Source organism: Loxodonta africana, chromosome 1 (genome assembly GCF_030014295.1).
Source record: "Loxodonta africana isolate mLoxAfr1 chromosome 1, mLoxAfr1.hap2, whole genome shotgun sequence".
In the NCBI taxonomy this organism is placed as follows: Eukaryota; Metazoa; Chordata; class Mammalia; order Proboscidea; family Elephantidae; genus Loxodonta; species Loxodonta africana.
The window spans coordinates 188,263,074-188,282,316 of record NC_087342.1 but is presented as its reverse complement, the minus strand read 5'-3'; the positions used below and the strand labels follow the sequence as shown (position 1 = coordinate 188,282,316).

Here is a 19,243-nt window from a genome sequence, read left to right as displayed (position 1 = left end):
CGTTGCTGATGTCAGATGGATTCTGGCTGAAAGCAGAGAACACTAGAAAGATGTTTACCTGTGTTTTATTGACTATGCAGAGGCATTTGACTTTGTGAATCATAACAAATTATGGATAACACTGTGATGAATGGGAATTCCAGAACATTTAGTTGTGTTCATCAGGAACCTGTACTTAGACAATAGGCAGTCATTTGAACAGAACAAGGGGATTCTGAGTGGTTTAAAGTTAAGAAAGGTATGTGTCAGGGTTGCATCCTTTCGCCATACTTACTCAATCTGTATGCTGAGCAAATAATCTGAGAAGCGGAACTACATGAAGAACAGGGCATCAGGATTGGAGGAAGACTTATTAACAACCTTTGATATGCAGATGACATAATCTTGCTGCTGAAAGTGAAGAGGACTTGAAGCACTTACCGATGAAGATCAAAGACCACAACCTTCAGTATGGATTACACCCCAACATAAAGGAAACAAAAATTCTCACAATTGGACCAACAAGCAACATCATGATAAACAGAGGAATGATTGAAGTTGTAAAGGATTTCATTTTATTTTGACCTACAATCAATGCCCCATAGAAGCAGCAGTTGAGAAATCAGAATACACATTGCGTTGAGTAAATCTGCTGCAAAGGACCTCTTTACAGAGTTAAAACTCAAAGATGTCACTTTAAGGACTAAGGTGTGCCTGACCCAAGCCATGGTGTTTTCAATTGCCTCATATGCACATGAAAGCTGGACAATGAATAAGGAAGACCTAAGAAGAACTGATGGCTTTGAATAATAGTGCTGGTGAAGAATATTGAATGTGTCATGGACTGCCAGAAGAACAAATAAATCTTTCTTGGAAGAAGTACAGACAGAATGCTCATTAGAAGCAAGGATGGCAAGACTTCCTCTCTCATACTTTGGACATGTTATCAGGAGGGGCCAGTCCTTGGGAAAGAACATCATGCTGGGTCAAGTAGAGAGTCATTGAAAAAGAGGAAGATCCTCAGGAGATGGACTGACACAATGAGCTCAAGCATAACAATGATCGTGAAGATTGCGCAGGACAGGGCAGTGTTTCATTCCATTGTACATAGGCTCTCTATGAGTCTGAACCAACTCAACAGCACCTAACAATAACAACACAGGTGCAAAGCAGTGAAAAAAAAAAAAAAAAAATCCCTGCCCTTGTGGAACTTCTGGTGAAGGATATGCACAATAAACAAAGCAGATAAAATGTATAGTATGTGAGATACAGGAAATATCAAGAAGTGTCGGAGCCTGGAGGTTGCCATTTTAGATAGGGTTGTCTGGGAACACCTCACCAAGAAGATGTTTGAGTAAAGACCCGAGGAAGTCAGGAAGTTAGCCATGCCAATAGCAGGGAGAAGAGCATTCCAAGCGGAGAGAACAGCAAGGTAACAGGCACCAATGTTCAGGAAGCAACTGCAAGGAAGACAGTGTGACTGAAACAGAATGAGGGAAAAAAAGCAGAGGATGGGGTTAGAGAGGTACTAAAAAACTAGATCTTGTAGGTACAAAATGGCAGATTTCTGGATCAACTTTTTAAAGTAAAGCCGACAGTGCTTTCTGATGGATGGAATGTGGAGTGTGACAGAAGGGAGACAAGGATGATTCTAATATTTTTTGGCTTCAGCAACTGGCAGCATGAACTTGCCATTCACTGAGATGGGGAAGGCACAGGAGCTGCAGCTTTCACAGAGAGTATCTGAAGTTCACTATTAAGCTGGTTAAGTTTGAAATTTTTATTATTAGATATCCAAGTTGAGATATCAAGTAAGTAGTTAGATATATGAGTCAGGGGAACTGTAAGCTGGAGTTTATTAGACGTTATCATGTGAGTTATCAGAAGGATGGTCATGACCCCAGTGGAATTAGATGACATCACAAAGGGAGAGGGTCTAGATAGAGAAGATGTCCAAAGCCTGAGTTCTGGGACCTTCCAATTCATTAAGAGATGTGGAGATATGAAAATATAAGCATAAAAAGGAGCAGCCAATAAGGAAATAAGAAAACCAGAAACCAAGGAAAGAAAAGTGTCACAGGGAAGAGGGGATGATCGACCACAAAAAAAACTGCTGGGAGGTCATGTAAAATGAGGAGTAAGAGTTGGTCATTGATTTTGGCAGAAAGAATATCACTTGTGATCTTGAAATAGAAGTGGGGTGATGGGGTGAGATAAAAACCTTATTAGGGTGACAGGAAGAATGAGACAAAGAGGATATGCAGTCACAAAAAGATAAATCTATCCAGAAGTTTTGCTATAAAATGAAAACAGAGAAATGGCACAGTAGAGGGAAAAGTGAGATCAAGAGAGAGTTTCAATCTTAGCCTTCTGATTAACATGTTGTTGTTGTTAGGTGCCATCGAGTTGGTTCCAATTCATAGCGACCATACATACAATAGAATGAAACACTGCCAGGTCCTGTACCATCCTCACAGTTGTTGTTATGTTTGAGTTCATTGTTGCAGCCAATGTGTCAATCCATCTCCTTAAGGGTCCTCCTCTTTTTCGATGACCCTCTACTTCACCAAGTCCCTTCTCCAAGGACTAGCCTCTCCTGATTACATGTCCAAAGTATGTGAGACAAAGTCTCGCCTTCCTCACTTCTAAGGAGCATTCTGTCTACACTTCTTTCAGGACAAATTTGTTCTTCTGGCAGTCCATGGTGTATTCAATATTCTTCACCCGCACCATAATTCAAAGGCATCAACTCTTCTTCAGTCTTCCTTATTCATTGTCTAGATTTCATATGCATATGAGGCAATTGAAAATACCATGGCTTGGGTCAGGTGCACCTCAGTCCTCAAAGTGGCATCTTTGCGTTTCAACATTTTAATTAAGTCTTTTACAGTAGATTTGCCCAATGCAATATGTCATTTGATTTCTTGACTGCCACTTCCATGGGCATTGATTGTGGATCCAAGTAAAATGAAATCCTTGACAACTTCAGCTTTTTCTCTGTTTATCACGGTGTTGCCTATTGGTCTAGTTGAGGATTTTTGTTTTCTTTAAGTTGAGGTGTAATACATAATGAAGGCTGTGATCTTTGATCATCAGTGATTCAAGTCCTCTTCGAATTCAGCAAGCAAGGTTGTGTCATCTGCATATCACAGGTTGTTAATGAGTCTCCCTCCAATCCTAATGCCTTGTTCTTCATATAGTCCAGCTTTTTGAATTATCATTACTGTTATTCTTCTGTCTTCTACACTTGTAAAGTTCTTTCAATATAATTGAATATATTTTCAATATATTCCTTCAACATAATTTCTGAAAGTGCAAAACATCAAACTTTCCTTTCAAGCATATCCCTTTCACTTCAGATGTGAATAAGCTTTATTGAACACTGCTTATCTCATTTTATAGTTATAATTAATAAGAACTTTTGAAAAAGTAAGTAATGTGAATGCATTCACATTTCTTAGTTATCTGGAATGATTCAGTTCTCTAGAAGGCTAGCTTTGAACAGTTTTATATATATATATATGACATAAGCTGAAAACAAACAAACAAAAAAACAGCTGCCATCAATTATGACTCATGGCAATCCAGTGTGTGTCAGAGTAAGACTGGGCTTCATAGGGATTTCAACGGCTGATTTCCTCAGAAGTAGATCATCAAGACTTTCTTCAGAGGTGCCTCTGGGTGCACTTGAACCTCCAACCTTTTGGTTAGCAGCTGAGCGCATTAACCATTTATATCACTCAGGGACTCCATATACGATACAGGTGTTATATATATATAGGTGGTAACTATGTTCTTTTATAGAAAGACCACATTCAGAGCCCACTTAAATTACATAATGGACTCTGCTTTTAATTAATACAGGTTTATAGGTTTAAAATAAATCAGACAGAAGAGTCTTCTTTTTTTTTTTTTTTTTACATATTTGTGCTTCTATTATTGTGTTATGATCTTTGTGTCAATTGCTCATTCCACTCATTATTAGAACACGAGGTACAATAAAATGTTTTCAAAGAGTGTCTTGCAGAACAATAATTCTTCACAATGCTTCTTCAAACACGGTCAAATAAATGTGGGAAGGAATTGCTTCATGTCCCCTCCTTAGAGGGTGTCTGTCAGCATAATAACATGCATGTTAAAGGTTCTGTAACAAAGGCTCTGAGAAGTCCTTGTTCAAAAAAGAAACATTCTGAGAAGTGCAAAAAGCTAACTATGTTTCCCCCATAATTTCGGGAGACATCCAGATCAACTGGCTTAACAAAGCTAATTAAGAAAATGTTCTACATCCCACTTTAGAGAGTAGTGTCTGGGGTCTTAAAAGCATTCGAGTGGCTATCTAAGATGCATTAATTGGTCCCATCCACTTGGAGCATGGAAGAATGAAGAAAACCAAAGACACAAGGAAAATATTAGCCCAAAGGACTATAGGACCACATGAACCACAGACTCCACCAGCCTGAGACCAGAAGAACTAGGTGGTGCTGGCTACCACCGATGACCACCCTGACAGGGAACACAACAGAGAGTCCGGGACAGAACGGGATAAAAATGTAGGACAGAACTCAAATTCACATAAAAACACCAGATTTAATGGTCTAACAGAGACTAAAGGAACCCCCAAAACTACAGCCCCCAGACGCACTGTTAACCCAGAACTGAAACAATTCCCAAAGCCCACTCTTCAAAGATTAGACAAGACTATAAAACAAAAAATAATACATGTGAGGAATGTGTTTCTTAGTTCAATCAGATATAGGATACCAAATAGCCAGCGCCTGTCCAAAAGCAAGATGAGAAGGCAGGAAGAGACAAGAACTGGTTACATGGACATAGGGAATCCTGGGGGGAAAGGAGGAGTGTGCTGTCACATTGTAGGGATTGCAACTAACATCACAAAACAATATGTGTATAAATTTTTTTTATGAGAAATTAACTTGAGCTGTAAACTTCACCTAAAGCACAATTAAAAAAAAAACAAAAAACGTAATGAGTCCTGCCTAATTTAAGACCACTCTTGAAGAATACGGTCAGGAACTAGGACCTTTCAGAGCTGATGCAAAACATATCAAAAAAAAAATACAAGCTAATTATGTTTAAACCAATAATTTCAAACTTATTTGACCACAGCATATTTTTGTATGTGACACATTAACATCCAGAGTTTCCATGAAACATTCCTTGGAAAAAGTTGGGAAAGATGAAGGCCTGAGAGCCAGAGATTCTACCATCATCTAATTTTGTGAACTTGGGCAAGTCACTTACCCTAGTTGGGGCTTGGTTATGGTAACATCTATACAACAAAAGGGTGAACTTTCTAAGATTCCTTCTCCTTCTGTATTTCTATATGTACTTAAAAGATAACCTTCTCATGAGGCTTGTCAGCTATGGGATAACCTCATTTGTACTGTTTCCTCTATCATATGAAAAATACTTTAAAAATACATATTTTATATTCCAAAGTCTACAAGTCTGAACAGTTTCTCTGTGGTCCACTCGACCTATATATCCAACAATTAATCAACATGTCCATCTCAAATGGAATATGAAGAAAACAGAAATTTTTACTCCTCCAACTCTCAACCTTGCTCTTCCTCCAGACCATCCCTTCACAGTACATGGTATCACCATTTGGTTGCTTTAGGAGTTATCCTCCATTTCTCTTGTTCATCTCCTTAACATCAGCCCATCAATAAGTCCAAGTGACTTTGCCTCTAAGACATATCCCAAATCTATCCAACTTTCTCCATCTTCAGTACCTATTTGAAGCCATCATCTCTCACTGGACCACTGCAATAGTCTCCATGGGTAAAGGGTTAAAAAACAAAAACAAAAAACTTTCTCCTTCTCTAACGACAAATTTAACTTAGGGTTAATTTTCTAGCTCTTTTACCCTAGAAACCAGGTAAAGCTGGAATGCCTGCCTGGTTACTAAGCTTAAAGTAATAACGACCTAAATGGTAAATACACCTCTACTGAGAAAAACCATATACATGGACTATAAATACTTCATAGGAAACCATAGCGTTGGGCTTCACCGAGGGCAATGACTCTTGTAACTTAACATATCTCTTGCAGGTAAGCTAGGAAGCTGTGTCCAAGGACTTGTGGCAAAGCATTAGGTCCTGTGAGGCATGGGGCCTCTAAGCCAAGGTGGCCTGTGTCCCCACTGATGCAGATCTTGTCTCCTTGTACCTGAGCTCTCACATGGGTGGCGGAGGGCAGAGACCCGTCCTTTGGATTGCTATATGGACTACTGCAAGGATTCCCATAGAAGAGATCTTGTGAGGTTGCCCTGCTAGACTGCTGTTCCTTAACCTTCTGAGTAGACTGGCACCAAATGTGGTCTGTGGTGGTATTTTGAGTCTGAATGTTTAACTGAGCCTAAAAAATTCTCTAATGGGGGGCTGCACCTCCTAATTCAACTATTATTCCATTATTGCTCTCCTACAATCCATTCTTCACATAACAGAGTGAATGTTTTAAATACTCCCCTGCTCAATATCCTCACATTTAGAATAAAATTCAATTTCTTCCCCCCTGGATTACAAAGTCCTATAAGATCTATCCTGCTTATCTTCCCAACATCATCTTGTACCACATTCTCTCTCACCCACTGCCCTCTAGCTATGCAAGTGTTCCCTGACCACTTCCATCTCTTTCTACCGTAAGAACTTTTCACTAGCTATTCCTTCTGCAAAGAATGCTCTTACCTTAGATAGTCATGTGGACAGATGATTCAGTTGTTATTAAAAACATTTGGTTTTCATTCAGATCTCAGTTAGAGAGTCCCCAATTTTCCAATCTAAAGTAACCACCCAGTATCTCTACCACAGCACCCCACCCTATTTAATCCGCTGACAGCACATATCACTCTCATTTTTTCGTGCTCAGTTACATATTTGTTTACATTCTAACTCTTCCCATTGGAATATAAGAAGGAGTTCACATCTATCTTACCCACCACTACACTACCAGTTTCTAGAACAGTGCCTAACACTCAGTGGGCACTCAGCTGAATGATGGGTCAAATGAAGAGTTAGTGATGATTAGAGATAAGAAATGGCTTTTTGAGATTTTTACAGTTTCCTGGGCTGCCATCCTCTGTCACCTCTTGCTGATATTTTATAAAGCATCACTGCCCTCCCTACCATGGTCATCAGTTTTGAAGGGATCACGAACTAGGCAAATCTCAGACAGGTTAACTTCATGGAGGATGCAGGACCTTTGAGATTTTAGATTTTGTTTCACTTAAACCAAACCAAAAGAACCAAACTGGTTGCTGTCGAGTAGATTATGACTATTAGAGACCCTATAGGACAGTGTGGGAAACCCTGGTGGCATAGTGGTTAAGAGCTATGGCTGTTGGCAGTTCGAATCCATGAGGTGCTCCTTGGAAACCTATGGGACAGTTCTACTCAGTCCTATAGGGTTGCTATGAGTCAGAATTGACTTGACAGTAGTGAGTGAGTGAGCAATAGGACACAGTAGAGCTGCCCCATAGGGTTTCCAAGGAGCAGCTGGTAGATTTGAACTGCTGATCTTTGGTTAGCAGCCAAACACTTAACCACTGTGTTACTAGGGCCCCCTCCTTTCACTTAAGAATATCAAAAAATAAAAACTAAAAAAGAAACAAGACACATCTGAGGAAATCCTGAAGACCTTTCCTAGAATTTGTATTTTTTAAGTGACTAAAGCATTGAAACCATAATGACTGAGACAGTCTCTGGCTTTCAGTTTTTACACAGTTGGGAACTATTAATTTTAGAATCCTTTATAATATGGGCCATTTGTACTGAGCTAATAAGAAAAACCTTAAAAACTACTTATTTATAGCTTTGCTAATAAAGGGTTGTCATCTATATATATATAAGCTTATTTAATTGTTTAAAAGTTAAATGTTAATAGCTTTAAAAAAAACTGCTTTATTGAGATATAATTCACTTACCACAAAATTCACCTATATAAAGTGTTCAATTCAATGTTTTTTAGTATATTCACATATATGTGCACCTACCACCTCAGTCAATTTTAGGACATTTTCATCATCACATAGAAAAACCTTTTAGCTATCACCTCCTAATTCCCATCCCCCTCAGCCAAAAGGTCAGCAGTTCAAATCCACCAGGCACTCCTTAGAAACTCTATGGGCAGTTCTACTGTGTCCTCTAGAGTCGCTGTGAGTCAGAATCAACTTGATGGCAACGGGTTTTTTTTTTCCCCCAGCTCTGCCCACTGCCGTCAAGTGGATTCTGACTCATAGCGACCCTATAGGACAGAGTAGAACTGCCCCATAGAGTTTCCAAGGAGCGCCTGGCAGATTCGAACTGCCGACCTTTTGGTTAGCAGCTGTAGCACTTAAACACTACGCCACCAGGGTTTCCTTTTCCCAGCTCTAAGCAACCACTAATCTGCATTCTGTCTCTTATATTGTTGTTAAGTCGGTTGTAACTCTAGTGACATAACATAACAAAACACTGCTCTGTTCTGCGCCATCCTCACAATCATTGCTATGTTTGAGCCCACTGTTGCGCCCCTGTGTTAATCTATCTTCTTGTGGGTGTTCCTGTTTTTCACTGACCCTGTACCTTACCAAGCATGATATCCTTCTCCAGGGACTGGTTCCTCCCGATAACAGGTCCAAAGTACGTCGGACGAAGTCTCGCCATCCTCACTTCACAGGAGCATTCTAGCTGTACTTCTTCCAGAGCAGATTTGCTTGTTCTTTTGGCAGTCCACGGTATGTTCAATATTCTTTGCCAACACCATAATACAAAGGCATCAATAAGGTTTTCCTTATTCGTTGAAAAACTTTCGAATGTGTATGAGGTGATTGAAAATACCATGGCTTGGTTCAGGCACAGCTTAGTCCTCAAAGTGACATCTTTGCTTTTTAACACTCTAAAGAGGTCTTTTGCAGCAGATTTTCCCAATGCGTTAGTTATGTCATTTGATTTCTTGACTGCTGCTTCCATGGGTGTTGATTTGTGGATCCAAGTAAAATGAAATCCTTGACAAATTCAATCTTTTCTCTGTTTATCATGATGTTGCTTATTGATCCAGGTGTGAGAATTTTTGTATTCTTTATGTTGAGGTGTAATTCATACTGAAGGCTGTGTAGTCTTTGATCTTCGACAGTAAGTGCTTCAAGACCTCTTCGCTTTTAGCAAGGAAGGCTGTGTCACCTGCATATCAAAGGTTGTTAATGAGTCTTCCTCCAATCCTGATGCCACCTTCATCTTCATATAGTCCACCTTCTCAGATTATTTTCTCAGCAAACAGGCTGAATAAGTATGGTGAAAGGATACAGCCTATCTCTATAGATTCATATACCCAGGATATTTTATATAAATTGAATCATATAATATGTGGCATTTTGTGGTTGGCTTTTTTCACTTAGCATAATTTATTCAGGGTTCATCTGTGTTGTAGCATGTATCACTCCATTCCTTTTTTGGCTGAATAATATTTCGTTGTATGGATATGCCACAATTTGTTTATCCATTCATGTGTTGATAGACATTGAGGTTCTTTCCAGCTTTTGGCTATTGTGAATAGCGATGCTGTGAACATTCATGTACAAGTTTTGTTTGAATACTTGTTTTCAATTCTTTGAAGTATGTACGTAGGAATGGGATTGCTGGGTCACATGTTAATTCTATATTTAACTTTTTCAGAAGCTACCAAATTGTTTTCCATAGTTGTGGCACCGCTTTACATTTTTACCAGCAGTGCAAGAGAATTCCATTTTCTCTAAATCCTAGTCAATGACTGTTAATTTCTGGGGGATTTTGTTTGTTTGTTTTTAATTATTACAGCCATTGTAGTCGGTATGAATGGTATCTCATTGTGATTTTGATTTGCATTCCCCTAATGACTAACGATGCTGAGTATCTTTTCATGTGCTTATTGGTCATTCTATATCTTTTTTAGAGAAATATCTATTCAAGTACTTTGCCTATCTTTAAAATCAGGCATTTGTCTTTTTGTTGTTGAGTTGTATGAACTCTATACATGCTAGACACCATAACAAGATATATGATTTGCAAATATTTTCTCCCAGTCTGTGGGTTGAACCTATTTCATTTTGTGCATTCTTCAATATCTGCTGCTATATGTGGACTTTTTTTTTTTTTTAGTATTTGGAGTTTCTTAGTTGTTGCCTTTGACTTCATTTCAAAATTATTTAAAGGAAAATATAAAAATAGACCAATGTTTTTTCAGTTAATAGTCTCTCTAGTGACCAAAATAAAATGGAGACTACTCTCATACACTGTATCTGCTCTCTTTTGCTTAACTAAGCAATGTCAGTAAGTATTAAGGTGTGTGTATGGTTAGGGTATATAAAATTTAATTGAGCTTTTTATACTAACAAGTAATACATCCTCTCTACCTCGCTAGTTTAAAATAAGCCATTCAACAGCAACATCATGTCCTAATAATCATAGTATGTTTTTAAACTTAAAAGGCCAAATATATTTTACACATGTTTTATTTCATTTCTTCCCTTCCTTTCTTCCCTCTAATAATATTTTATGTGTATGACTAAGAAACTGAGACAAAATTTGGTATCAGGAGTGGGATGCTGCTCTAACAAATACTTAAAATGTGGAAGTGGTTTTGGTATTGGGTTATGAGTAGAAGCTAGAGGAATTTTGATGTGCTTCATAGTAATGCCCTAGTTTGCCTTGAAGAGATTATCGGTAGAATTATGGACATGAAGGGCCATTCTGGTGAGGACTAAGCAAGAATGAGAGCTGTTACGAAAGCTTCTATCCTCATGAACAAAGCGTTGCTTGAAATATGGACATTAAATGTGCTCCTTTAAGAGGAAATAATGAACATGTGATTCATCACTACGCAGCGGCATAAGAACTTGTCTGAATTATGTTTAAATGTTTGGTGGAAGGTAGAACTTGTAAGCGATGAACATGGATATTTGGCTGAGATTTCTAAGGAAGATATTAAATGGGTAGTGTGGTTTCTCCTTGCTGCTTACAGTATGATGTGGGAGGAAAGATATAAAAATTAACTGTGCAAAATAAAATCAGAACTTAAAGATTTGGAAAACTCTTGTTCAAACCAAGGTCTTGTGTCCTAGAACTCTCAACAGGGACATGGCTACTAAATCTTTTGTTAAAGGGATTAAGCATGATAGGTCTATTTAACCACAGAAGCAAAAATCCTGCCAGCTTAGTCTGAAAGGAACAGAGACAGTACAAAACAAAGGAAAGCTGCCTGCCTCCTGGAATTCTGTGGGCATAAATGAGCCAATGGAGCGACTTGGTTGCAAACATCTGTTGTCCTCCAAGAAAAAGAAGACACTACCCTAGGAACAGTTCAGAGATCAGCAGAACTGTTGGAAGAACCATGGCAGGCAAGACTGTCTCCATCCCAAAGGGTGGAAAAAAACTGCCTAGAAGGTTTCAAAGAGTCAGATCTCTACCAACTCAGTTCCGGAATGTGGGGGCTGCCATTGAGGTGGGCCAAGAGGATGTGGTCACCATCCAAAGCTGAGTGGGTGCAGCTCCATGCCCACAGGGCAGGAGAACAAAGCCTACTGGGGCTGACAGGGTAGGGTCACCACTCAGATGGACTAGGAGAATAGGTCTGTCCAAAGCTGAGAAGCAGAGTTGTGCCAGTAGGCCTGGAAGACGGGGCTGAAGCCTGGACCAAGGAGCCTCCATCCAGAATCTAAAGAGTATGGCCAACACCCAGTCTGGAGTGTGGGGCCATTTCCCAGATGGTCTGGAAGAACAGAGAATTATTTGCAAGCCATGAAAGCTAATGCAATTTGTTCTGCTGGGTTTGGGACTTGCTTTGTACCCATGATTTTTCTCATTTGTAATGTAAATGTCTACCCTGTGTTCCTTCCACAATTGTACTCTGGGAACAGGTAACCTGCATTCTAGATTTCACAGGTCTAGAGGTGGAAAGGAATTTTGCTCTAGGATGGATTATGCCCAGAATCTCACCCATAATTGATCTAGATGCTTCAGAAGATGAGATTTTGAATTCAGAGTTTACATAAGACTTTTGGGATGATGTGGTAGAGTGAATATGCTTTGTACATGGGAAGGACATGAATTTTGGGGGGCCAAAGAGTGGAATTTTATTGAATTGTGTACCCCATAAAATATGTGTTGTAAATCCTAAACTGTACTCCTGTGGGTGTAATCCCATTTGGAAATAGGATTTTCTTTTTATGTTAATGAGGCCATATCATTGTAGAGTGTTTCTGAAGCCAATCATTTTTTAGATATAAAAAGAGCAAATTAGACATAAAAGAGAGCAAGGAAAAAGGGAGGGGAAAATATATGCCACTTGAAGATCACCAAGGAACCCAGAAACAGAAGCTGAAAAGAAACAAGGACACTCCCCCAGAGCCAACAGAGAAAGAAAACCTTCCCGCAGAGCCAGCACCTTAAATTTGGGCTTCTAGCCTCCTAAACTGAGAGAAAGTAAATTTCTGCCCATTAAAGTCACCCAATTGTGATATTTCTTTTACCGCAGCACTAAGAAACTAAGAGTATGTGTGCACTTTTTTACTATTACCCGTAGTATCCTTTGGGAGATATGACTTTCCTCTTGAAATATTTTTAATGAAGCAATGACTTCTGAAAGGTAAGGTAACCATGGAACTCCAGGATCTGGCCACAGTCCCTGACCTAAAGAAGACATGTATTTCATAGGGATTGAGCCAGGAACATTTGCAATTTTATCATGTAATAAACAGCCTCCTGAGGCCAAGACAGTCAAGAACACTCTGCTTGGTCTTCCACGAATGGAGTAGATGTGTAGCAGCTTCTCTTTCTTACATCATTGCCACCAGGAATAACTACTACACACACACTGGAGTCTTCCCTGGGGTCTAAAGTGGGGCATGAGGCAGAGGCATTTTGGTAATGGCTTGGAACTAAAATGATCTTTAATCTTTTCGAGTGTTTTAAAATGAAAGGACTCTTCTAACACTTTATTGAACATGTTGATCTACTTATTTTAATAAGACTAAACTCTGGAAGCTATATGAACTAAATAACAGTGATAAAGACCCAAGATCTTCCTGGATTGGCTTCACAACTCTCTCTTTTTCTTAATTCTATTTATCCACTGTTGACGAATGATTACCCTTTACACAAAGATTCACTTTAAAGATCTCATCCTTAGCCGAAAATAAAACTTCCTCCTAGGTATGAGAAGTAGAAGGGCTTGTAGAATACTATAGTGAAGCACAATCTTTCCAAAGTGATTTGCCAATGGGTGGCAGAAGGGGAATTATTGTTCTCAGTGGTTCTCAATAAGTTGTAAGCTCTTTGAGGGACAAGATCACAGTTATTCACCTTTGTATTCCCAATCACTAGCACTGTGCACAACTATACGGATTTATGTATAAATAAATGTTCAGTGTCCACACACACAACATGAGGTGAAAAGATGAAACTGTCATCTTTCAGAAAGGCTGAAAAATCTACTCAGCCTAAAGCAAAAGCTGAGAGGGTGTAGTAAACACATATGAAAAAAAGAATGCTTTTAACTAGCTAAAAGAGAAACTGTTCTAGAGGAAAAGATTAAATAAGGAGAGAGCGTGCTGGTGATTTTAAGAAGATTTTGAGTGTTACCTTCCTTCATGCTGAGGGCCTCCAGTTTGGCGGGCAAATCTGAGGTTCCACCTGTAGCAGCTGAACTCTGGATGTCCGGTAAGGCATTCCGGCGGCCTGCCCTTGCTGAAGATGCGAAACTGGTGACCACAGACTCCACATCAGTCATTTCTGACGAATCTTTCCTCATAGCAGCATCTACAAATAGAATGTGCATGAAGAAGAGGATGAGCCTATTCAAGGAATATGTTCATCACCGTGGCTACATCAAAACTACAAGAGACTGAGAATCGAATCGTTGATTCACACCCTTCATCTACGTCTACTGTTATGGTCCTGGAGCCTCCATTTGCGCACGTTTGCTGAGTAGAACAGGAAGCCCTCAGTGTGAGCTAGATTGCTATAAATACGCTCTGAGCCGAGCCACTTGGTGCAGTAATCCCATGCTTTTGTTCTGCTTTTCTATGGAGATGGATCAGCCAAACTCGGGCTTGGAAGGAAATGAACACTGACTTGTTTGGCCACTCCTGTAGAGATACTTCCTACCACTTATTTGCTGTGGTGCTTGTTCAAGCTGAAACCAAATTACTATAATTTGCAGGGACCAAACAAAACATACTCTGTTCCTACGCTTGAGAAATGAGAAATTCAACTCAAAGGTTTTTTGTTTTTATTTTCCCCAGAAAGAACTATGCATTTTGCTTTTTTCTAGTCTCAGATCTAATTTTTAATGGACTCGTATTTATGATAGGGAAAGTAGGACCTGCTTTGTCTTTTCTTGCCTTCAAGTAGACAACGTAATTATTAGCACTTTCTTAAGCATTCTTGAACTTCCTAGCAACTGTCTTTAAGAAAGAATTCTAAAGAGTTAATTCACTATATGAGGAGGGGGGTAGCAGACACCACTTATTCTAGAATTAACCCTCTTTCATACAATGTTTTCTAATGAACCTTTCCTAAGAAGCCAACACTTAATGGTATCTTAAAAGCAGCAGCAGCAGCAAGCATTTATTGAGAACCTACTGAATTGCAAGCTCTCAGCTCTCCATCATTTGAGGATTTGCACTTTCAAAGGGGAGAAAGAAGAAGAGAAAAACATCATAACATCTAACATGTTACAATAATCATTGGTGACACTTAAGAGGGCAGAAATATGTGAACCCTGGTTTACACAAAGCAAACCAAACTTTTCACTATATTTGGAAGGGAGGCCTTTCCAAATAATTTAATTCAGGAAATGCTAAAACGGAAGTGAAATTGTCAGAAAACATGCAGCATTTGATATTAGAAATGCAATTCCTTTGGCCCATTCCACCGGAGACATGTATGTCAAGCTTAGTGTAGGCCTCAGGAGTCTAAGAGTAGTCTGGAGTTGCCCTAGAAACCAGTCATTCTATGACTTTCCTAGACAGTCTGGTCTTTGTAGGAACCACGGGAAATTTGAGAACAATGCTAGGGTCGGGGTCAATCAGACTTCCAATTATTTAATATTTGCTAACCATCTGGCATTGACAGAGAGCATGGAGTAATGTAAATAGCACTGGACTATTAAAAACAAAAACAAACAGAACTTTTGCAACACTATAGGCTAGCAAGATGATATTGATTAATCCATTTAATTTTTTTTAGCCACAGTTCCTCTCCTATAATGAGTATAACTAGCCTGTCTGATTCATATGATTCTTGTGAAGAAATAATAAGATAAAGGATACAGAAACACTTTTTCCACTACAAATCCATATATTTGATTATTGGCATCATTGCTCATATCTTACTAAGTTTTCTTTTTCCCATCACCCTCCTGGGTAGCCCTATTAATCCTAATAAGAAACATCTTTGTACTGGAAGACCCCCTGAGTTTTCTAGGAGGGAAACCAGTATTTATTCAATACTACATGGGCATTTTTTACGTCTATTATCTCATTTAAACCTCCCAATAGTCATATGAGGTAGTATGACCCTAACTTTGTGGATGTGGAAACTGGAGCTCAGAGAGGTCAAAGCCTCATTTAAAGTTGCACAGCTGTTATACTAGTGCTTAGGGATGCAAAATCAGTTTTAGTTCACTCTGAAAACAAGGTGACATGGTTAGTCACAAAAGAGCCTTTCAGCCTTTTTAAAAAAATATCTTTCCCAAATCCCTTTGATACAAATAGCCATACAGCAGCTACCTTGGGTTTTGCCCTTCATTAACTTTAAATATGGAAATTATATACATATATACACCAAAACCTGTTGCCGTCAATTCTGACTCATAGTGGCCCTATAGGACAGAGCAGAACTGCCCCACAGGGTTTCCAAGGAGCTCCCGGTGGATTTGAACTGCTGACCGGTAGCACTTAACCACTACGCCACCAGGGTTTCATTCATATATGTATGTGTGTATATATATACACATACATACATATATGTATTACATGTAATTTATATGTCTATCTATACCTATAGGAGTTCCTGGGTGGCACAAATGGTTAACTGCTTGACTACTAGCTGAAAGGTTGGCAGTTTAAATCCACCCAAAGGCACCTCAGAAAACACGCCTGGTGATCTGCTTCTGAAAGGTCATAGCCTTCAAAACTCTATGGAGCAGTTCTACTCTGCACACATGGAGTCATCATGAGTTGGAATCAACTTGACAGCAACTAACAACAACAGTAGCTAGCTAGCTATAAAAACAGAAAGAGACAGAGACAGAGAGAAGGAGGGGCCAGAGATATTCTTTGTTAAATAAGCCTAAACCACAGTTTTGCAATTTTCTTGCAATTTTCTGTCTTTTCATAGGTGTTCCTCTCTAGCTTGAGTGGTTAGTTACTTGGGGAGCTCTCCCCCCACCCGCCATGACACATGAACTTCAGTTAGAGATCTCTTTTCCGTAGCTTTTGAGAACTGGCCTGAACCACTTTGGAAGCAGACTCCATCTGCAGGCCTCTACTCCGTCCTCAGTCATTTAACATCACATGGGAAGCCATGGCCATGATCAAGTGTTTATCTATGTGAAGCATCTTCCTGGATAACTGCAAACAAGTTAACTATGCCAGGCTTGGAGGAGCAGGTCCATGAATACTCTGATTGCTACTTGCCTGATAGTCTAAAACCTTAACATCAAAGACAACAATGGATATAAAAGTATTAACAATATACAATTTTAAATACTTAAATGCTATGTATTTTATATTAAATAAGATGGGTAACCTCTTTGGATAAGATAGGATATGTTACCTATATTGAGTTGGAATTTGTATATTGAAAGAGAAATTCCATAGGGTCTCACTGTGAGGAGAAGGCCAACGACATGGAAAAAGAAATTCTGAGCTCCAGGTTTATTTCAAGAGTTCTTTCCCATTGGCTGGCTGCTATTTTGGAAGTTTTTGTTTTTGCCTCTATATTATTATTTCAATCATAGGATTTCTAAGTTAGTCCTTTTTGGGTAAATAGATGTTAGAAAACAAAATTATCACAAAACTATCTAAAATCTTCTCAAAGTTATATTAACTAACTACCATTTATAGATCCAAAACAGAATTGGTTATACATGGAGGCCAAGCAACATGGGTGCTTTACTCTGTAACTTTGTTTGATCATTTCCCAACTTGCTCTGGGCACTGGCTTCCTTTCAAAGGCTGCCATTGATGCTGATGCTGAGTGACTAAGATGTCCAGCTCTACCAGCTCAGTCACAAGACAAGTCCATTCACCCAGCACAGCCCCACAGGGCTGTGAGGGACACGGCTTTCTGCAAAAAAGTGGTCTTATTTTCCTGACAGAACCAGTCTGTGGCTGACGGACCACTGGCAGAAACCTACAGGGTGATTTTGAAGTGGACTTTCTAAAACCCCTGGCTAGGAGGTTTATTGCAGCACTGGAAATAGTCTGAAGTTCATCAGGAAAATAACGGTTAAATAATCTATATTATGGAATAGCATACAACTATTATAAAGAATGTTGTAACTAGTTAGATTTATCTATCTATGGAGGCATGTCCATGATTCATTGTGAAACAAAGCAAGTTTAAAGAGTAGTGTTTATAGTGTTGAGAAAAATGGGAAAGGTAATGATTACTGATTATCATGTGATCTTAACTCTGTGAAAAGAATAAAAACCCTAGGTAGGGATGGAAGAGAGAATGAGGCGAATATTCACATTTTTGGTACCACTTTAGATATTTTAATTTATTGTAATGAGTATATATTGCCTTTGCATTTAAAAAGAATTGAAACACATTCACCTGGCAGAATTATGACTCCACAGATATTCTAGCATAGAAAGGCTCTAAAAGAAAAATTTTAACAATTTAACCAAACAACAGAAAATTAAAAAAAAAAAAAAAGAAAGCCATTTTATTTGCCTGTTGTTGTTATCCTGGACAACGATGCTTGCCTCTGCTTAATTTTTTAAAAGGGGATGATACACATATAAAGAAGAGATGATTTCTCTCTTCAAATGCTTTGTGACATTTAAAAAACAAATAACCCATAGAAAGATGAAAAATACTACCAAGAAAAATGGAAGCCAGATTAGTTGCCAGTTTCTTTTAATTTTCTGGGCTTAAAAGCTAATTATGTGTATGTTTGCTAACCAAGGCAGCAAGCTGACTCACTGAAGCTCTTCTTTTTTTTCTTCTATGAATTAGCAGAGGTATCTGGATGAGTTCTGCTTTGTCAACTGTGACGCCTTACAGGAGCTGGAACCACCTGGGCATTTAGAAGTCCTTGCGTGCTCACAGCGAGGTAATGCCATTTTACATTGCCCAGGACACACTTACACCTCTATTGAAAATAAACATTTTTCAGGATGCCTTAACAAAAGGCCATTAGATAATCTTATACACACGCACACACACACAAACACACATACCAGCATGTCTGCAGTCTCTGAAATTTTGAAAATGTAACACCAGCGTAAATGAAGACAAAGATATTCAATTTAAAAAGAGCACTCCAAAAAAAAAAAAAAACCAAACCCGTTGCCGTTGAGTCAATTCCGACTCATAGCGACCCTATAGGACAGAGTAGAACTGCCCCATAGGGTTTTCAAGGAGCTAGCCAGCTCCTAGTTGAGCTAAAAATAGCCTATGAAGAAAATAGTATGATAAAATGTTATAAGCATAATTATAAACAAATAGAAGTTTTTGGCAATCTCATTCCCTCCCAGCTGAGACTGTCCATTCCCTTAAAAAAAAAAAAAAAAAAAAAATTTTTTTTTTTTTTTTTTTTAACTCATATATATTCTTTCCTCAAGCTTCGTTACTTGAAGCCAAGGCTACAAGGAGATGGATACCTTCCTTTCTTATCTTTGGACCTGTATCACTCACCCTGTTCCCCATGGGGAAACCACTACTAATTCTGCATGAAAGACTTCAAACAGACTTCCTACTCACTAAATCACTTCTCTGAGGGTATGAGTCAAACCATCTGAAGAAGCACATATTTCAAGTGATTAACAAATGAAGAGGGAAAAAACATGCATTTTGGAAAGTCAGTGCCTTTAGTGGCCAAAAGACAGAGAGACAGACACAGGTCTCAGCTGATAACCAAAAGACTTATCTCTCTCCAGCTCTCAATATCTTGAAACCTCATGCTAGATTTCTTCAGTTTTCCGCTTACAGATCATTATTTTATGTAGTACTGTTTTAGAACATAACATATATTAACCTCTTCCAAAGAAGATAAA

The 19,243-nt window shown here is 38.8% G+C and overlaps 1 protein-coding gene across 9 annotated transcripts in view; it reads right to left on the bottom strand.

Annotated features, from left to right (window-relative positions):
* The window catches only part of FABP7 (fatty acid binding protein 7), a 183,500-nt gene that overhangs the window by 61,878 nt on the left and 102,379 nt on the right, over positions 1-19,243 (bottom strand). For 8 of the 9 annotated variants that reach the window (XM_064290395.1, XM_064290389.1, XM_064290393.1 and 5 more), the window contains one exon: positions 13,596-13,772. In XM_064290395.1, coding sequence (XP_064146465.1) covers positions 13,596-13,764 — 169 coding nt within the window. In that variant the 5' untranslated portion in view covers positions 13,765-13,772. Of the gene's footprint in view, positions 1-13,595; positions 13,773-13,883; positions 17,895-19,243 lie in introns of those variants that run through there. The other variant, XM_064290388.1, reaches the window with a different exon arrangement.